Source organism: Cololabis saira, chromosome 20, assembly GCF_033807715.1.
Source record: "Cololabis saira isolate AMF1-May2022 chromosome 20, fColSai1.1, whole genome shotgun sequence".
Taxonomy (NCBI): Eukaryota; Metazoa; Chordata; class Actinopteri; order Beloniformes; family Belonidae; genus Cololabis; species Cololabis saira.
In genome coordinates, this window is record NC_084606.1 from 37,766,220 (window position 1) to 37,781,666 (window position 15,447).

A 15,447-nucleotide genomic window follows, 5' to 3' on the forward strand; every position below is an offset into this window, starting at 1 on the left:
ACATGCTCGTCTTTATTTCTTTAATGTCGGCATAAAACAACCTTTGGTAAGGAAACTTATCAAGAATCTGAATGTTCAAATAAAGCTGCCCAAAAGTAAAGTATTGCCAGTTAACACTGCAACTTTGAGGATATTGCACTTTTGTAGAGTAAGTTTATACGAGTTATTATACACTCGAAGAGCAAGTTTATACGAGTTATTACACACTCGTAGAGCAAGTTTATACGAGTTATTACACACTCGTAGAGCAAGTTTATACGAGTTATTATACACTCGAAGAGCAAGTTTATACGAGTTATTATACACTCGTAGAGCAAGTTTATACGAGTTATTACACACTCGTAGAGCAAGTTTATACGAGTTATTACACACTTGAAGAGCAAGTTTATACGAGTACCTATACACTCGTAGAGAAAGTTTATACGAGTTATTATACACTCGTAGAGCAAGTTTATACGAGTTATTATACATTTGGAGGATACTGTTTGATTGTGTTCCATAAAAAGCCAGACAACATTCATAATCAGATATAAATATTAGAATTTCTACCATCACAACATCATCTCATACTTTACAGACCAAGAAAAGCAAGCATATTTTATGGTTTTTAAAAACAAAAAAATCGCAGTATGGGAACCAATTATATGCTGAAAGCACAGTTAATGCTTGTTTAGAGTTTAAAAGCAACATCCATTTGAGGAAATGTCGAGCACGAAACCAAGATAAATTCAATGCGCAGGACAGAATTAAAACATCAAGAGCTTGGCATCCGATTATTCTGCAGTAGTGAAATTGGTTTATTTTGGCCAACGCTGAAATCACTATTGAGATGATTACTCACTGACTTTGTGATTTGTATTATTCTTATTACTTTCATCATTATTATTATTATTATTATTAAGAATATTATTATGAAATAACCACACAGTGTCTGAAGTGGATGTGCAATTATGAACAGAAGACCGATTATGTTGTAATTTTGTTTCTCCCCTCAATGAAACCTTTTTTGTGATTGATGTGAGCCAACACTAAAGCTGAAGTCCTTATAGGAAGTCCTTATTTTCTCTCAACTTCATAACGTTTGGCAATTAAATAAAAACGACATTATAAATGTTTATTAGTTATATTATAATATTAGTAATGAAGGCCAAATTCTAATATAAGTGGTTGTCCACAACATGGCAGCAGGAGATAAAATCATCTGAAAATATCACGTTTCTCCACAATTAAGCTCTGGTGTCTTATCCACAGGATCCCATTGGACTAGAACAGCAGCACAATTGTCATAAACTCAAGAAAAATGTGTCAATTCCTCTTTGGCTTTTGTGCAAAAGCCATAACGTGGTTAGTGAACTGACTGACTGACACACAACCCAGTTCAAGTATGAAGACCTGGAAGACTGCAATAACGCTGAATCAAAAGACAAAAGGCTAAACATAAGTAAATAAATACTCATTCATGAGTAAAGTCAGCATAAAGATGATTGATCTTAATTTAATGGATGTTTCACCAAAAAAAAAGAAAGAAAGTTCTCATAAATCCTTGATAAACCTATAAAAGTGGTTCCCAAAATCATACTTTTAGCCATCATTGTGGAAAAGTGTTGACTAATCAAGTAAAATGAAAAACATCTCTCCATGCCAAGTCATAAGGGTTTGAGAATAATTAATTAATTTGTCTCCATTCTCTCTCTCTCTACCCCTTTCCTATTTACACTTTGAATAAAGGCCGCTATAGCCGCAAAAAAACCTATAAAACATTTTTTTTTTTAAATTGTCCTCATAAAAACTTTATATACACAATGTTCAGGGCTGTATCTTCTTCATACAAGTTCCACATGTTTCTTATTCAAGTACAGTCATGTGAAAAAGTACACCCTTTTCATTCCCAAGGTTTTATGTATTCATCAAGAAATATTAACATTTGATTGATCATGTGCACAATGCCCAAGATGACATGTTAGCGGAGTAACTGTTAGTTGCTCTGATAATGATTTATAAAAGCTTCTTGTTCCTTTAACGGTGTGTGACAGATGACGTATCCTGTGCTAGTGGAAAAGAAACTGGACGGGCCAAGGTTTTGGTCTGCTTCAAGCAAATTAAACAACTTAGCAGGTTATTAGGGCCCGAGCACTTACAGTGCGAAGGCCCTATTGTATCGGTAGGAATTTTTATTATTTTTATCCTTCTGACGAAATGAGGGCCTTTTTTCCCCCTAAACGTGCCCCAAAAGTTACCAAATTTTCCACCAAGCCAGGCCTGGCGAAAAATGTGATATTTCATGGTTTACATTAATGGGCGTGGCAAAAAGGCTCAACAGCTCCCCCTAGAAAACTTTGCGCCTCAAGCCCCACTATACGGTTTAACGTACATGCACGAAAATCGGTACACACCTGTATCATGGCGCTACTTAAAGAAAAGTCTCTTGGCGCCATGGCCCAAACCGAACAGGAAGTCAGCCATTTTAAACATTTTGAATTAATCGTCGTCGAAATTTATGCCATTTCTTCAGCTGCTTCAGAGCCCAAACCGTATCGTGCACCCAGATGTGTTATACATCAAAATATGTGTCTCCATCCTGCGACGACGCGCATTACTTTTCTCAGTCAAAAGCGTTACCGTGGCGACGCTAGACGCCAAAAAGCGTGCCTCCCTTCATCTGGTTGGTCCATATTTGATAGTTACCCAAAAGTCACCAAATTTTGCATGCAAGCCAGGCCTGGCGATAAATTTGATATTTCATGGTTTGCATTAAAGGGTGTGGCCTAATGGCTCAACAGCGCCCCCTAAAATACTTTTCGCTACCATAACTTTTGAATGGTTTGACATAGAGAGTCGTGGGTGGTGTCATCGGACTCGGTATTGAGTCCTTGACCTTCATTGGCCTGAATTAGCCCCGCCCCTTCTTCTGATTGGTCAATATTTGATAGTCCCTATTTTCTGGCATAACTTTTGAATGGTTTGACATAGGAAGTCGTGGGTGGTGTCATGTCTGGGTCATGAGTGTGAGGGCCCGTTCATCGCTGCTTGCAGCTTTAATTGAAATTATAGCTGTGTCGTGTATTATTGAAACCTAGCAGTTAACCTCAGTGTGAGTCTTCAGGATGTGCTAGGTCCAACTCTCCCTCCATCAATCTTGGCTTAAAAAAAAACAACTCAGAATACATGTAGCCAAAGTCAAAGGTGGTCCAACAAAAATGCATGAGTGTGATATTTCTGCCCAGGTAGTGTGTTGGTTTTCATGGTGTTGGTTTTAAGAAGTTTTAAGGACAAGGTATTATTTTAATTCCATGTGATTTTGTAAAATCTCACTATTGAAAAAAGGTGTATATGACAGCAAATCCTGCATTGTTAGGTCCCTTGTTAGCGAATCCTTTCTACAACTCTGCAAACAGTCCTTTTTACTAGTGACTGGTAAACTTTGTCTTGGATAAGACTGCCACCTCCTCTGCTCCACAATGCCAGGCCTTGTTCAAACTGGGCACATGAATGGACTTTCCATCTCGCCAGCAGCATTGTATTCTCTTGGCTCTATCCTTGTAAACAAATTCCCAAACAGCTAATGTTGTGACAATCCATGCACAACAGCTACACAGCACTGGGCCAACTTTGCTCCAACTGATTGGAGAAACAAGTTAACAGCAGAAAAAGTACTCAAAGCCTTTGCACCTTAAAAAAAAGGCACTACTTAGGCATCATCCTGCATCTGATTTGTGGACTAAAAAGTGTCATGTACGTGGATTTCATGCTGGTAATTTTTTTTTTTGGGCTCTAGTGGCCTTTTATTCAAGTTGCAGACAGGAAGGGGGTAGAGAGAGAGATTGGAGATGACATGCAGTAAAGGTGCGCAGGCTGGGATTGGAACCTGCGACCGCTGCAGAAGGACCGTAGCCGCAGTGACTGTGTTTCCATGCATCAATAACCCTTTTAAAACCCGAATATTGGCAATAACCCGAATTTGCACGGCCATGTAAACACCAATAATCCCTTTGAATAACCCGAATTTGCTCATATTCAGGTTTTTAAAAACCCCAATATGACCCCTGGGTTACTCTTTTTAAAACCCGAATATTGGGTCATGTAAACGCCAAACGGAATATCCCCATCAAATGGAACAGGAATTGTTTTCTGCTCATGTTCTGTTCACAAGGAATCCTGGTCTTTTGAGTCCAGGAAGTTCTTATAAACACGGAGAAACCAAGACCAGGAGGAAACTAATCACTTCATAAATGTAATGAAGGATATGAACATTTCTGTATTTGTAGACGGTAGAAAGTACCGGGATAGAAGATTTACAAGAAGGTGAGAGAAAAGTTGCGTGAAGCAGCATTTGTTTTGAATTTGGATACAGGAAGAAGAAGCAGAAATTACGTTAATTGCGTCATCATGTTCTCCGTGCGTCGCTGGTTCGATCCAGATATCCCCAATGATTAATTACCATGTAAACGGAATATTCCCAATGTTTCAGTAACCGAAATATTAGCAATAACCCGAATTTTGACTGCACGTAAACGTAGTCAATGAAAGTGCCAATAAGAGTTATCATCAAATAGTGATGACCGCTGGAAGAAGCACAGGAAACCAGAAATGTTCCATTTGTGTTCTGTCATCTCATGGATCTAAATACCTTTTTTTTTTTTCTCAAATCACATAAGCCTAGAAATCATGTCATGAAGTAGAAGACGATTCAGTTGGCGTAGCAAAAAATTTAAACATGGAATTAAAAGACACCTCTGCTGTTCAAAGAAGGGTAGATTTGGTCAATACATTTTTAAATGGCAATAATTTGAAAAGGATCTTCCGGAAGTCAAAACAACCCTGGGTCTATTATCAGACGGTAACGCACGTCCACATCACTTAGGAACCAAAACAATGAGAAAAGAAGCGGTTTTGAAAAGAAGCAGAATGATGCATTTGCAGCAAAATGGTAATTGTGGTTGGCTGACGTCAAAAATAATTGATATCTTAAGCTTCCGATAACACTATATTGTCTGATATTGTTTGTGTGCGATTTGACAAATTTTGCGTGATCTGTGATCTTTGTCTGAGGCGATAAACTTAGGGATTTTTTTTGTTTTAAATATAATAAATAAATAAATATATATATCAAATTGCTCTACGCTTAACCCGACCTCAATTAAACACCACTCGGTCACAGAATTGTATCACTGCTTAAAACCACATGTCAAGAAGGCAAAAAAAAAAAAAAAAAAAAGGTTATGAAAGAAAACCTATTTTTTTGTACTATAAAAGCAGTGATCTGAGGCATGCACAAAGCCTGCAAAGCCATAAGCAAATAATGGGTTGGAGAGTGAGTGAGCGTCTACAGGCGATGGCAGGCCGGGTCACTTGGTGGTGGATGAAATCTCCAGTGCCACTCGTCCTCCGAGATCCAGTACAAACTGGGGGTGGGGTGTGCAGATACTAGGCCAGCAGGAAGGAAGGAACATAACATTCCCCCACGGGAACCAAAGCTGGTCTACTTTTAGGTTTCTGCTCTTTTGTGCACAGTGTGAACTTGAACTTCTCTGCTTTCTTAAAATAAGGTGGCAATCTTGGGATTATCCTGAACCTACAGTGAGAGAAGATGGCCTAAATAGTGTTTGCTAGCAGCTGATAAAGAAGGAAATAGGTGGGGGGCTGGGGGGGCGTGGACATAAGCGAGAGCAACTCATAAGTGCGAGTTGTCAAGTGGAGATGGACTGGTTCAAATTGGAGGTAATGACTCTCAACTCGGGCCAATTTATCTGATTGCTCTAATGGGAAAAGGAGATATGTTCATTTATATTATATATAAATGTCTGTAAAAGCTTTGATGGCAGACCTACTGCTGCTCAGGCTTAAGTGATTCATGAATGCTGTAAAAATGACCTGACAATTTAACCTGTCAATACATCAAGGGGGGCATTTTTCAAAATGTTCTGTACATTTGCAGGAAAGGTTGGGAGTTGGGACAATACATCACCAATCCTATGTCCCTCAAAAAATAGGAGCAATCCAGTTATTTGGTCAACTTACAATTAGTGTTGTAGCTGAGAGCCAACAGCTTTGAAAACTGAAGGGACAATGGCCCTGTCCCAATCCTCCCACTACCACTACTTTTCAGCCCTACCCCTAAATTTTGTGTGTTCCCGTGAGGGTAGTGGTGTCCCAATTCCTCTTTCCACCTAGGGGTAGTGAAGAAAACGAGGGTAGTGGCTATGAATCTCTTCCTACGGATCGAGGGTTTTGCGATGCTGACTAGTTTATCTAGGGACAGAAAAATTTCCCAGAATGCTTTTCGTCGTCATTTGCGGACTGAATCAAAAAAAAAACATGCCGGACATTTCTTATTTTTTAGTGAATAAAATCAATATTTTGAGTAAGTTTCTGCATAAAGGCGTTTTGATTACATTTCTAGCGAGAAATATATATTTTACTTTCATAATATTCACTCAGTGAATGTACATAATCACTCTTTTGCCCGTTGTTGCAAAGTCTTTTTCAAACCTCGCCAGAATATAGGCTGATTTATGGTTCTGCGTTACACCAACGCAGAGCCTACGGCGTCGGTTACGCGGCAACGCGCGCTGTACGCCGTACCCTACGCCGTAGGCTCTGCGTCGCTTTTAACGCGGACCCATAAATCAGCTCCCGAGCCGGCAGGCAGAAATCCCGAAATTTTTGGAGCAAATTTCTTAACAGGCGTAGCTACAACTGTTAGATTTCATCTATTAAACCAACATTTATCTTCCTAAATGATTTATTTCAGCCAGCGGTAATTCTCCACAGAGCTGCAGGTTTCTCCCCGGGACGACGGCGCAGGTCGACCCGGCCGTGAGCTGCTGCTGCTCTGAGATTTTAGGGGTGGTGCTGAAAGTAGGAGTAGTGGGAGTATTGGGACAGGCCCCTGGGAAGATTTCAAGTGCCCTAAAATCTATGGCTTCTTTTTTAGGGCTAGTGGTAGAAAGTAGAAGGTGTATTGGGATTGGCCCTTTATCTTCTACGCTTGTTGCGTTCTTATTGGAGCAGGAGAGGGGCACCAGAAACAGGGATGAAGTAGAGCAGTACAGCGACAGGCCAGTGAGAGAAAACAGTACAGAGGGATAGAGCAGGCGAGCAGCGTAAGAGAACCATACACTTGCCTTGAGGAGACGGAATGAGAGATACAGGCGAAGAGGAAAGAAAGGAATCTGAAAAAATCAAAAGGACAGAAGAATGATCAACCTAGAAGAAAAGGGACTCCTATCCCCCAATCATCCTTTGCAATCAAGACAATGCAAAGGTTTACTTATTCAATCTTAACAGCTCTAAATACAACACAAAATTCTTTAAATGGAAGACCAGAAGTGCCGTCGTTAACGGGATACCCAATGCACATGCTCACCGCATGAGCGTCAGCAAACCTACAATAACACATACGTGGATTTGCTACGTATACTAAACATTTAAAATATGAAATGGACAAAAACACTTATTTTACAAGAACAAAGATTTCATAGACACTCTACTACAGAAATGGGCAAATTGTCCAGCCGTCAACTATCCGTGCTCCTATATATACTATCACACTTTTGGACTGTAAAGAAATGAAAATACTGGTTCTAAAGCAATGCCCATTGACCCAAGAGTCAAGTGAAAAGAAAAGAAGACAACTAGTGGTGTGTAAAAACATCTCATCTATATATGGCTTTTCTACTAAGATGACACAGTGGAGATGATTTAAATAGCCTCTAAAAGAATGAATGATCTACGAAGCACTATCAACACAAAAATGGCGTGTATGTCATGATTCAAACAAACATACTGGAAAAACATTTGAAGAAGAGACACAAGCATGATAGGAGATCTAGACAAAGATGGACACGCACCTACTCTACAGCCAACTCAACCCTGGTACTGTCTTTGGGTCAAAATGACCTCATTCTCCTGTCGTCCTTTCCTCCTGCTTTCTCCTTCCTTTCCTCTTTTCCTCCCTTTTTATCCTCCTTTACTCCTTTTTCTTCCTACCTCCCTTCCGTCATTCGTTCCTTTATTACCTTCTTTGCTTTTCCTTCCTTCTTTTATCCATTCCTTCCTTCCTCCCTCCCTCCCTTCTTTCCTTTTCTCCCTTCTTTCTCCCTCCCTTCCATCTTTTCTTCCTTCCTTACTCCCTTTCCTACTTCCTCCCTCCCTCCCTTCTTTCCTTTTCTCCCTTCTTTCCTTTCTTTCTCCCTCCCTTCCATCTTTTCTTCCTTCCTTACTCCCTTTCCTACTTCCTTCTTTCTTTTCCCCCTTTCCTACTTCCTTCCTTCTTTTCTCCTTTCTTCCTTCCTTCCTTCCTCCCTTCCTTCCATCTTTTCTCCCTTCCCCCACTTCCTTCCTTCTTTTCTCCTTTCTTCCTTACTTCTTTCTTTCCTCCCTTCCATCTTTCCTCCCTTCCTTACTTCCTTTCCTACTTGCTTCCTTACTTCCTTCTTTCCTTCATTCCTTCTTTTCTCCCTTCACCCTCCCTTGACCCAAAGACATCACAAGGGTTAATGTACTTCATTATTTTTGAAAGAGCAACATATAAAAACACCCCCAACCCTAACTCCCTAATGTTCAGTGCATAACTGATTTTTATCCCGTATTTAGCTGCTTTGGAAGGCATGTATTGCCTAAATGGCCTTTCATCCAGCGTGATATTTGGGCCTGGGTTGTAGAGTAGTGGAAGTTGCTCTCCCCACTCGTCCCACACTGTCCTAATAGCTGACAGCTTGTCTCTCTCCCATCTACCAGCCTTTTCTCTCAATTATCAAATGGGATTACTCTGGAGAAAATGTGAAAAGTCTTGGGAGACTTTGTGCCTCTAAATATAGCCCTGCCTGTTTCTGCATCCCACACACTAGCAGTCAATTCATCCTTCAACTCTTAGACCCCAGCCAGGATGAGGAGCCCCAAATACGCATCCAAAAGTGTTTTGTCCAGCTCCAAAAACTTCTGCCCCAAAACATGCCTGACCTTCTAGATTTAGTCTTTTCCAGAATGACTTTCTGTATTGAATGTGACATGACCAGCTCAAAAGTTTACCGTCAGTCACACAACTCCCTGCCCTCCTAGTGTCTGTCTTTATTATGTTCTCTGCGGACAGTTCTGCCTGACACATATTTAGGGATGATGACCACTGTATTTCATGATTTTTTTTTACATGAATGTCTTGCTTGGAGGAATAAAAATAGCATTTCCCTGATCTGGTTCATCATTGGAATCAGAATTTAAAAAGATGGTGTTCGTCTTCAGACAAATCCTGCTCTATTTCACTGAAATGATCAATGATGACTTCCAGAGTCTCCTGGACTGCCATCTTTTTGCTTCAGCTGCTGTGTGTGAGAGATTGGGATGAAACATGTCTCACAGTTGCAAAGAAAGAAATATTCTGACATTCCTGACACCCTCTTACCTCCAGTTTGATATTGTCCGCAGTTGCAAATATTTGAGATGAACCATTATATCATAATACACGTTGATTACACTAATTAAGGCAAGCAGAAGAAGTTTCACACTGAAAAACAACTTTTAACTATTTTTCCTAGATCTTAAAACTCTAATTTGACCCGTGACATTACAGGAGTGTTAAACATGCAAGAAAGCCACAGAGCTTCAAAACTGAGTTATTCTGTACCAAAATAAAAGTCAGTCACATGATGTTATGATGCCCTTGTACAATGGTTTACTCCCGTCTGCAGTGAACATCTTTTATTGCCGTGACAGTAGAGATATATCAACAGTGCAATTGGAGATGTTTTGTTAGTCGTCTTGTTTTGAACAGCCAGATATTCGACAGTAGGGAAGGCACCATGAAGAATATTCCTGAACAAAGTCAGAGATGTCGTTCTGGCAATGACGTGTTAATATGGCCGGAATCAGAGTCAGTGTCTCTGATTACGGTGAGTATGAAACTGAAAAGTGTTTTCATGTCCTCTACAGAATGTGAGGACTTCTTGGATACAAATACCCCAATGGTTCAATCCATCACCACACACTGAAAGTTGTGACTAGACGAGCTCTCCAACCCGTCCCTGCAGTCACTTCACTTACCAAGACCAGCACCTCCAGCCCTGAACCCAAACATTTCACCTCACGTACATGTTGCACATTTTCTCTTCTATACGAATGCAGGATTCACACGGCAGCGTATCCTGCATTCACGTGAGAAATGGCAAGTATGGAACATTCAAGCTTAATGTCCTTTGGCAGAAAGTCTGTAAATGTAAAATCTCTTGAGACATCGGAAGAACTTGAACCTCTTAACCCTTGTACTGTCTTTGGGTCAAAATGACCTAATTCTCCTGTTCCTTCTTTCCTCCTCTCTCTCCTTCCTTCTCCCTTCCTCTTTACTCCCTCCCTTCCGCTCTCTCCTTCCTTCTTCCTTCCTCTTTTCTCCCTTCCTTCCTCCCTTACGCCCTTCTTTCCTTCTGCTCTCTCCTTCCTTCTCCCTTCCTCTTTTCTCCCTCCCTTCCTCCCTGCATTCCTTCTTTACTCCCTTCTTTTTTCCCTTCCTTCCTTCTTTCCTCCTGCTCTCTCCTTCCTTCTCCCTTCCTCTTTTCTCCCTACCTTCCTTCCTTACTCCCTTCTTCCCTTCCTCTTTTCTCCCTTCCTTCCTTGTTGTCTCCCTTCCTTCCTTCCTTCCTTCCTTACTCCCTTCTTCCCTTCCTCTTTTCTCCCTTCCTTCCTTGTTGTCTTCCTTCCTTCCTTCCTTCCTTCTTTTCATTCTTCCTTCTTTCCTCCCTTCTTCCCTTCCTCTTTTCTCCCTCCCTTCCTTGTTGTCTTCCTTCCTTCCTTCCTTCCTTCCTTCCTTCCTTCCTTCCTTCCTTCCTTCCTTCCTTCCTTCCTTCCTTCCTTCCTTCCTTCCTTCCTTCCTTCCTTCCTTCCTTCCTTCCTTCCTTCCTTCCTTCCTTCCTTCCTTCCTTCCTTCCTTCCTTCCTTCCTTCCTTGCCCAGCAGACAGCACCAGGGTTAGAGATACGGCTCGGCGTGGCCCATCGGTTCAGCTCGGTTAGGTTTCCACAGGTCAATCAGGTTTAGCTTGGCGTGGTCTCGTAGCGCAACATTCCTTTACTCACATTCATACAGGTATGACCCTCTCAAGACACCACACCTCTGGATCTTAATCACTATGTAAACTCAAAATCTTATCCACATTTCAACAAATGTGTGAGGATCACTAGTGGAAGAGTAAAGAAATATTTAAATAAATACCAAGAGAATTTAAAACAAACCACAGATATTACATTAAACTTCTGCTCTCAAGCACTAATAACTGCTGTTTCTGTTTGTTTTCCTTAATTTATGCTTAAATTACTATATAGTATCCAGGAAGAACATATAAGTTAAATGTACAGATCAATTATCAGGGTATTCTTCTACAAGTGAATCAACACTGACTAGAAAAGGCCGGCTCAGGTATTTCTAAAGGATTACGGTCACAATATTGGCTAGTTATTTTTCAACATTAATTAATTCTTTAGGACTGCCATCTTGCTGCATGACCACATTTTTCTTAAAATCAAGATCAGAAAGAAACTATTTATTTTTTTAAACTGCTAGTGCAACTCTGAATTTATAGAAATGCTAATGACTCTTGATTTTCTGGCCCATGTGGACCAGAACAGATCAGAACCACAACACGCCATGATTCTATTACCACCACTAAGTTTCCCAGGCGGGACAAGGCCTTTGTCTTCATGCAGTGAAGACATTAAAACAACGCTTCTCATTGTAACCAGCTCCAACTCTCTTGGTCTCATCCGTCTTGAAAACACAGGACTTTTCTAAAAAACTTTCTGGGCTGTTCAATCCAAAAAATAGAAAAAATTGCCACAAATGCTGGATTTGAATACTTACCGGACGTCCAGCACAACACTGAATGCTCAGTTTTGGACAGAATGGGGTTTGAATGAGTTCTGTAACAAATCTTCTTCCAGGAACTGTGTCTAAGATCTGCTCATTTAGGGCCAAAAATCCAGTTACTTGTAACGTTCAACCAACGAAACCACCCACATGCATACCAGGTCCCTGTAAGCCACTTGGTATGTTCAATTCTTTTTACACACCCTACTCATAACCTCTGCTCTCCGCGCTGTACAGTCTCTTGCCAAAAACCACTTAATTTATCACTCCTTGCAATTTATAGTATGTTTTTTGTTTTGTTTTTGTCTTTGTTTTTTTTTGTCTTTGCTTCTTGTCTAGATACCTCTGTTACTTGTCCAATATATCCATTTTTTTTTTTCAATGTTTGAATCCAAATTATTAGTTTTGTTTTGTATAAAATCTCCTGAGTTGAGGTTCATAAAAGGGTAGGCATAATAAGCCTTGGCTTCAGCCTATATACCTTTTCGGTGGCATTTAAAATATTGGACTATTTTTATGTTGTATCCAAATTGACCGAAATAAAAACTAAAAATCTAAATCAAATCAAAACCCACCACTCAATGTTTGTACAAACTGTAGTAACTTTCCGGTAACGACAGTCTCATGTGTTGTCCCTCTGAAAGATTTGTATTTAATCTTCTCAAGTAGTTATAGATTGCTTTAACCTTGAAAAAAAAAAAAAAAGACAACAATCTGTTCAGGGTTTCCGTTGTCCGGTAATTGCCGGACTTTGTCCGGTAAAATATGCCGAAGTCCGGTATTTTATAATCTCTCCGGTCAAAATGTCCGGTGAAAATACTCACTGGTGCTGCGGGACTAGAGTCCCCGGGAGTACCGCGGAGGGACACGCCGAGCCCCGGCGGAGGGACACGCCGAGCCTCGGTGCCGGGAACCGGGAGGAAGCGGAGCTGCGGCGCCGACATCCACATGTGCGTTGATTTATGGTTCCGCGTCGCACCGACGCAGAGCCTACGGCGTAGAGTACGCGTCGCCGCGTACCTTACGCCGTAGGTTACGCGCAAGCTTCTGCAATATTTATTTATTTTTTGAAGTTACGCTCGCGAGTCAATTGACGGGACTTATTTTATTTTAAATACCCTGTTTTTCAATAAAAATTAAATGATTGATATCGTACTACTGCATATGATTTATTTTTAACCTCAATTGATTCATATAGCCTATGTGACCGGAATTTCAAACATTTGTCCGGTAAATTGAAACCCTGCCGGTCACATTGTCCGGTGCCAATTTTTTCTAGCGGAAACACTGAATCTGTTCCACATTAGGTCAGCATGGCCCGGCAGGGTCTTCCTCTGTGGAGTTTGCATGTTCTCCCCGTGCTTGCATGGGTTCCCTCCGGTTACTCCGGCTTCCTCCCACAGTCCAAAAACATGCGTAGTAGGTTAACTGATGGTTCTAAATTGCCTGTAGGTGTGATTGTGAGTGTGTCTGGTTGTTTGTACATATGTGTCCCTGCGCCTGTTATTAGCTGGGATAGGCTTCAGCAGACCCCCGTGACCCTGAAAAGGATACAGCGGGTGTAGATAATTGATGGATGGATGTTCCACATTAAATAAAACCTGAAAATGTTCCTTTTGGAGTGGAACTTTCAGTAACATTCAATAAAACATTATAGTATGCACTAGCCATCAAAGTATGATCTCAAATGTGACACATCTGTGTTATATTATGGCACTTTTCCACTAGCACCTACTCATCTCAGCTCGATTCAACTCGGCCAAGTTTCTTTTAAAAAACAATTCAGCACCTGGAGCAGAAGTAGGAGGTTGGAGAAGCTGCTGTGACGTATTTGATTGTGTGATCTAAATGAAGAAGACAACATAAATGTAGAACCTGGAGGAGATGATAGATGTGCTGCTGGGTCTGTGGCCTGTGTTCCATATCAAGTTATGCACCTAAGCACTTAGCACTTTAAACGTGACGGTCACTCACTGGTATTAATTGTAACATGTTTTTATTTCCTATTGATTTTATCTAGCTAAGTCCTGTTTTTAAATGTTGTCTTTCGTCGCTATATCTTGTCTTCCTTGTTTGCTGGTGTCTGGTTTTATGTTTTATGTTTGGCATTGATTTGCCACAGGGACGAATGGTGGAAATTAGCCTATGGCTATAACAGGGCCGACTCAGCAGCTTAGAACCTCGGCAGAATACATACAGAAAAGGTATCTATTTGGCACGTTAGACCCCTAATGGGAAAGTGCCAAACCGAGTGGAGGCGAGCCGAGCCGGGCTGAGTAGGTACTAGTGGAAAAGCGCTATTAAGCCCTGTCCCAATACTCCCACTACCACTACTTTTTAGTCCTACCCCTAAATTTTGCGCGTTCCCGTGAGGGTAGTGGTGTCCCAATTCCTTTTTTCATCTAGGTGTAGTGAAGAAAACGAGTGTAGTGGCTATGAATCTGTCCCTACGGATCGAGGGATTTCGGATGCACCCTAGCTGAACTAGGGCCAGAAAAATTTCCCAGAATGCTTTTCGTCGTCATTTGCGGACTGAATCAAAAAAAAAAACATGGCGGACATTTCTTATTTTTTAGTGAATAAAATCAATATTTTGAGTTAGTTTCTGCATAAAAATGCGTTTTGATTACATTTCTAGCGAGAAATATATATTTTACTTTCATAATATTCACTCAGTGAATGTACATGATCACTCGCTTGGTCGTTGTTGCGAAGTCTTTTTCAAACCTCGCCAGAATAAAGGCTGATTTATGGTTCCGCGTTACACCAACGCAGAGCCTACGGCGTAGGTTACGTACCCTACACCGTAGGCTCTGCGTCGATTTAACGTGGAACCATAAATCAGCTCCGGAGCCGGCAGGCAGGCAGAAATCCCGACATTTTCGGAGCAAATTTCTTAACAGGCGTAGCTACAACTGTTAGATTTCATCTATGAAACCAATTTATCTTTATCTTCCTAAATTATTTATTTCAGCCAGAGGTAATTCTCCACAAAGCTGCAGGTTTCTCCCCATGACGACGGCAGGCTGACCTGGCGATTACGTCTGTACTCTGGCTGCTGCGCCCCGGACCGGCGGCTCTTATCATCGCAGAAAACAGCCGTTATTTGGATAAACTGAGCCCAGGTTGGGGATCTTAACGGTTACTTTTACACCTGAAAAAATATTAAAACTTAATAAAGTGTCATATTAACAGCGCTACAGCTGAAATTAAAACAGCTTTTGGCTCTCAGCTTCCTGATTTTAGGGGTGGTGCTGAAAGTAGGAGTAGTGGGAGTATTGGGACAGACCCCTGGGAAGATTTCAAGGGCCCTAAAATCTGTCCCTTCTTTTTTTAGGGGTAGTGGTACTGAGGGAGTGCTAGTGGTAGAAAGTAGGGGGTGTATTGGGATTGGGCCTTAGTCTCTGTAATGCTCGAGTGGGAAATCAGCTTTTCCATCGTAGCCTGGTACTTCTAAGAGTCTCTGCAAAAGTGATGTTACAGGGAACGTTTACTGCTGTCCCTGCAATTCCTGCCCTGGTTCTGTCCTGTCCCGTCCACCCCCGAGGGCTGAAACCTCAGTGCTGCTGGTTGGACGTGCCGTGTTCTGGGCAGAAAA

At 41.2% G+C, this 15,447-nt stretch overlaps 1 protein-coding gene across 4 annotated transcripts in view; it reads right to left on the reverse strand.

The window, feature by feature from the left end:
• Window positions 1-15,447, reverse strand: part of rtn3 (reticulon 3) — a 45,597-nt gene that overhangs the window by 26,053 nt on the left and 4,097 nt on the right. For 3 of the 4 annotated variants that reach the window (XM_061709462.1, XM_061709461.1, XM_061709463.1), the window contains exon 2: window positions 7,125-7,172. The exons of the other annotated variant lie outside the window; for it this stretch is intronic. In XM_061709462.1, the coding sequence (XP_061565446.1) occupies window positions 7,125-7,172 (48 nt within the window). The remainder of the gene's footprint in view (window positions 1-7,124; window positions 7,173-15,447) is intronic. 4 annotated transcript variants of the gene reach the window in all.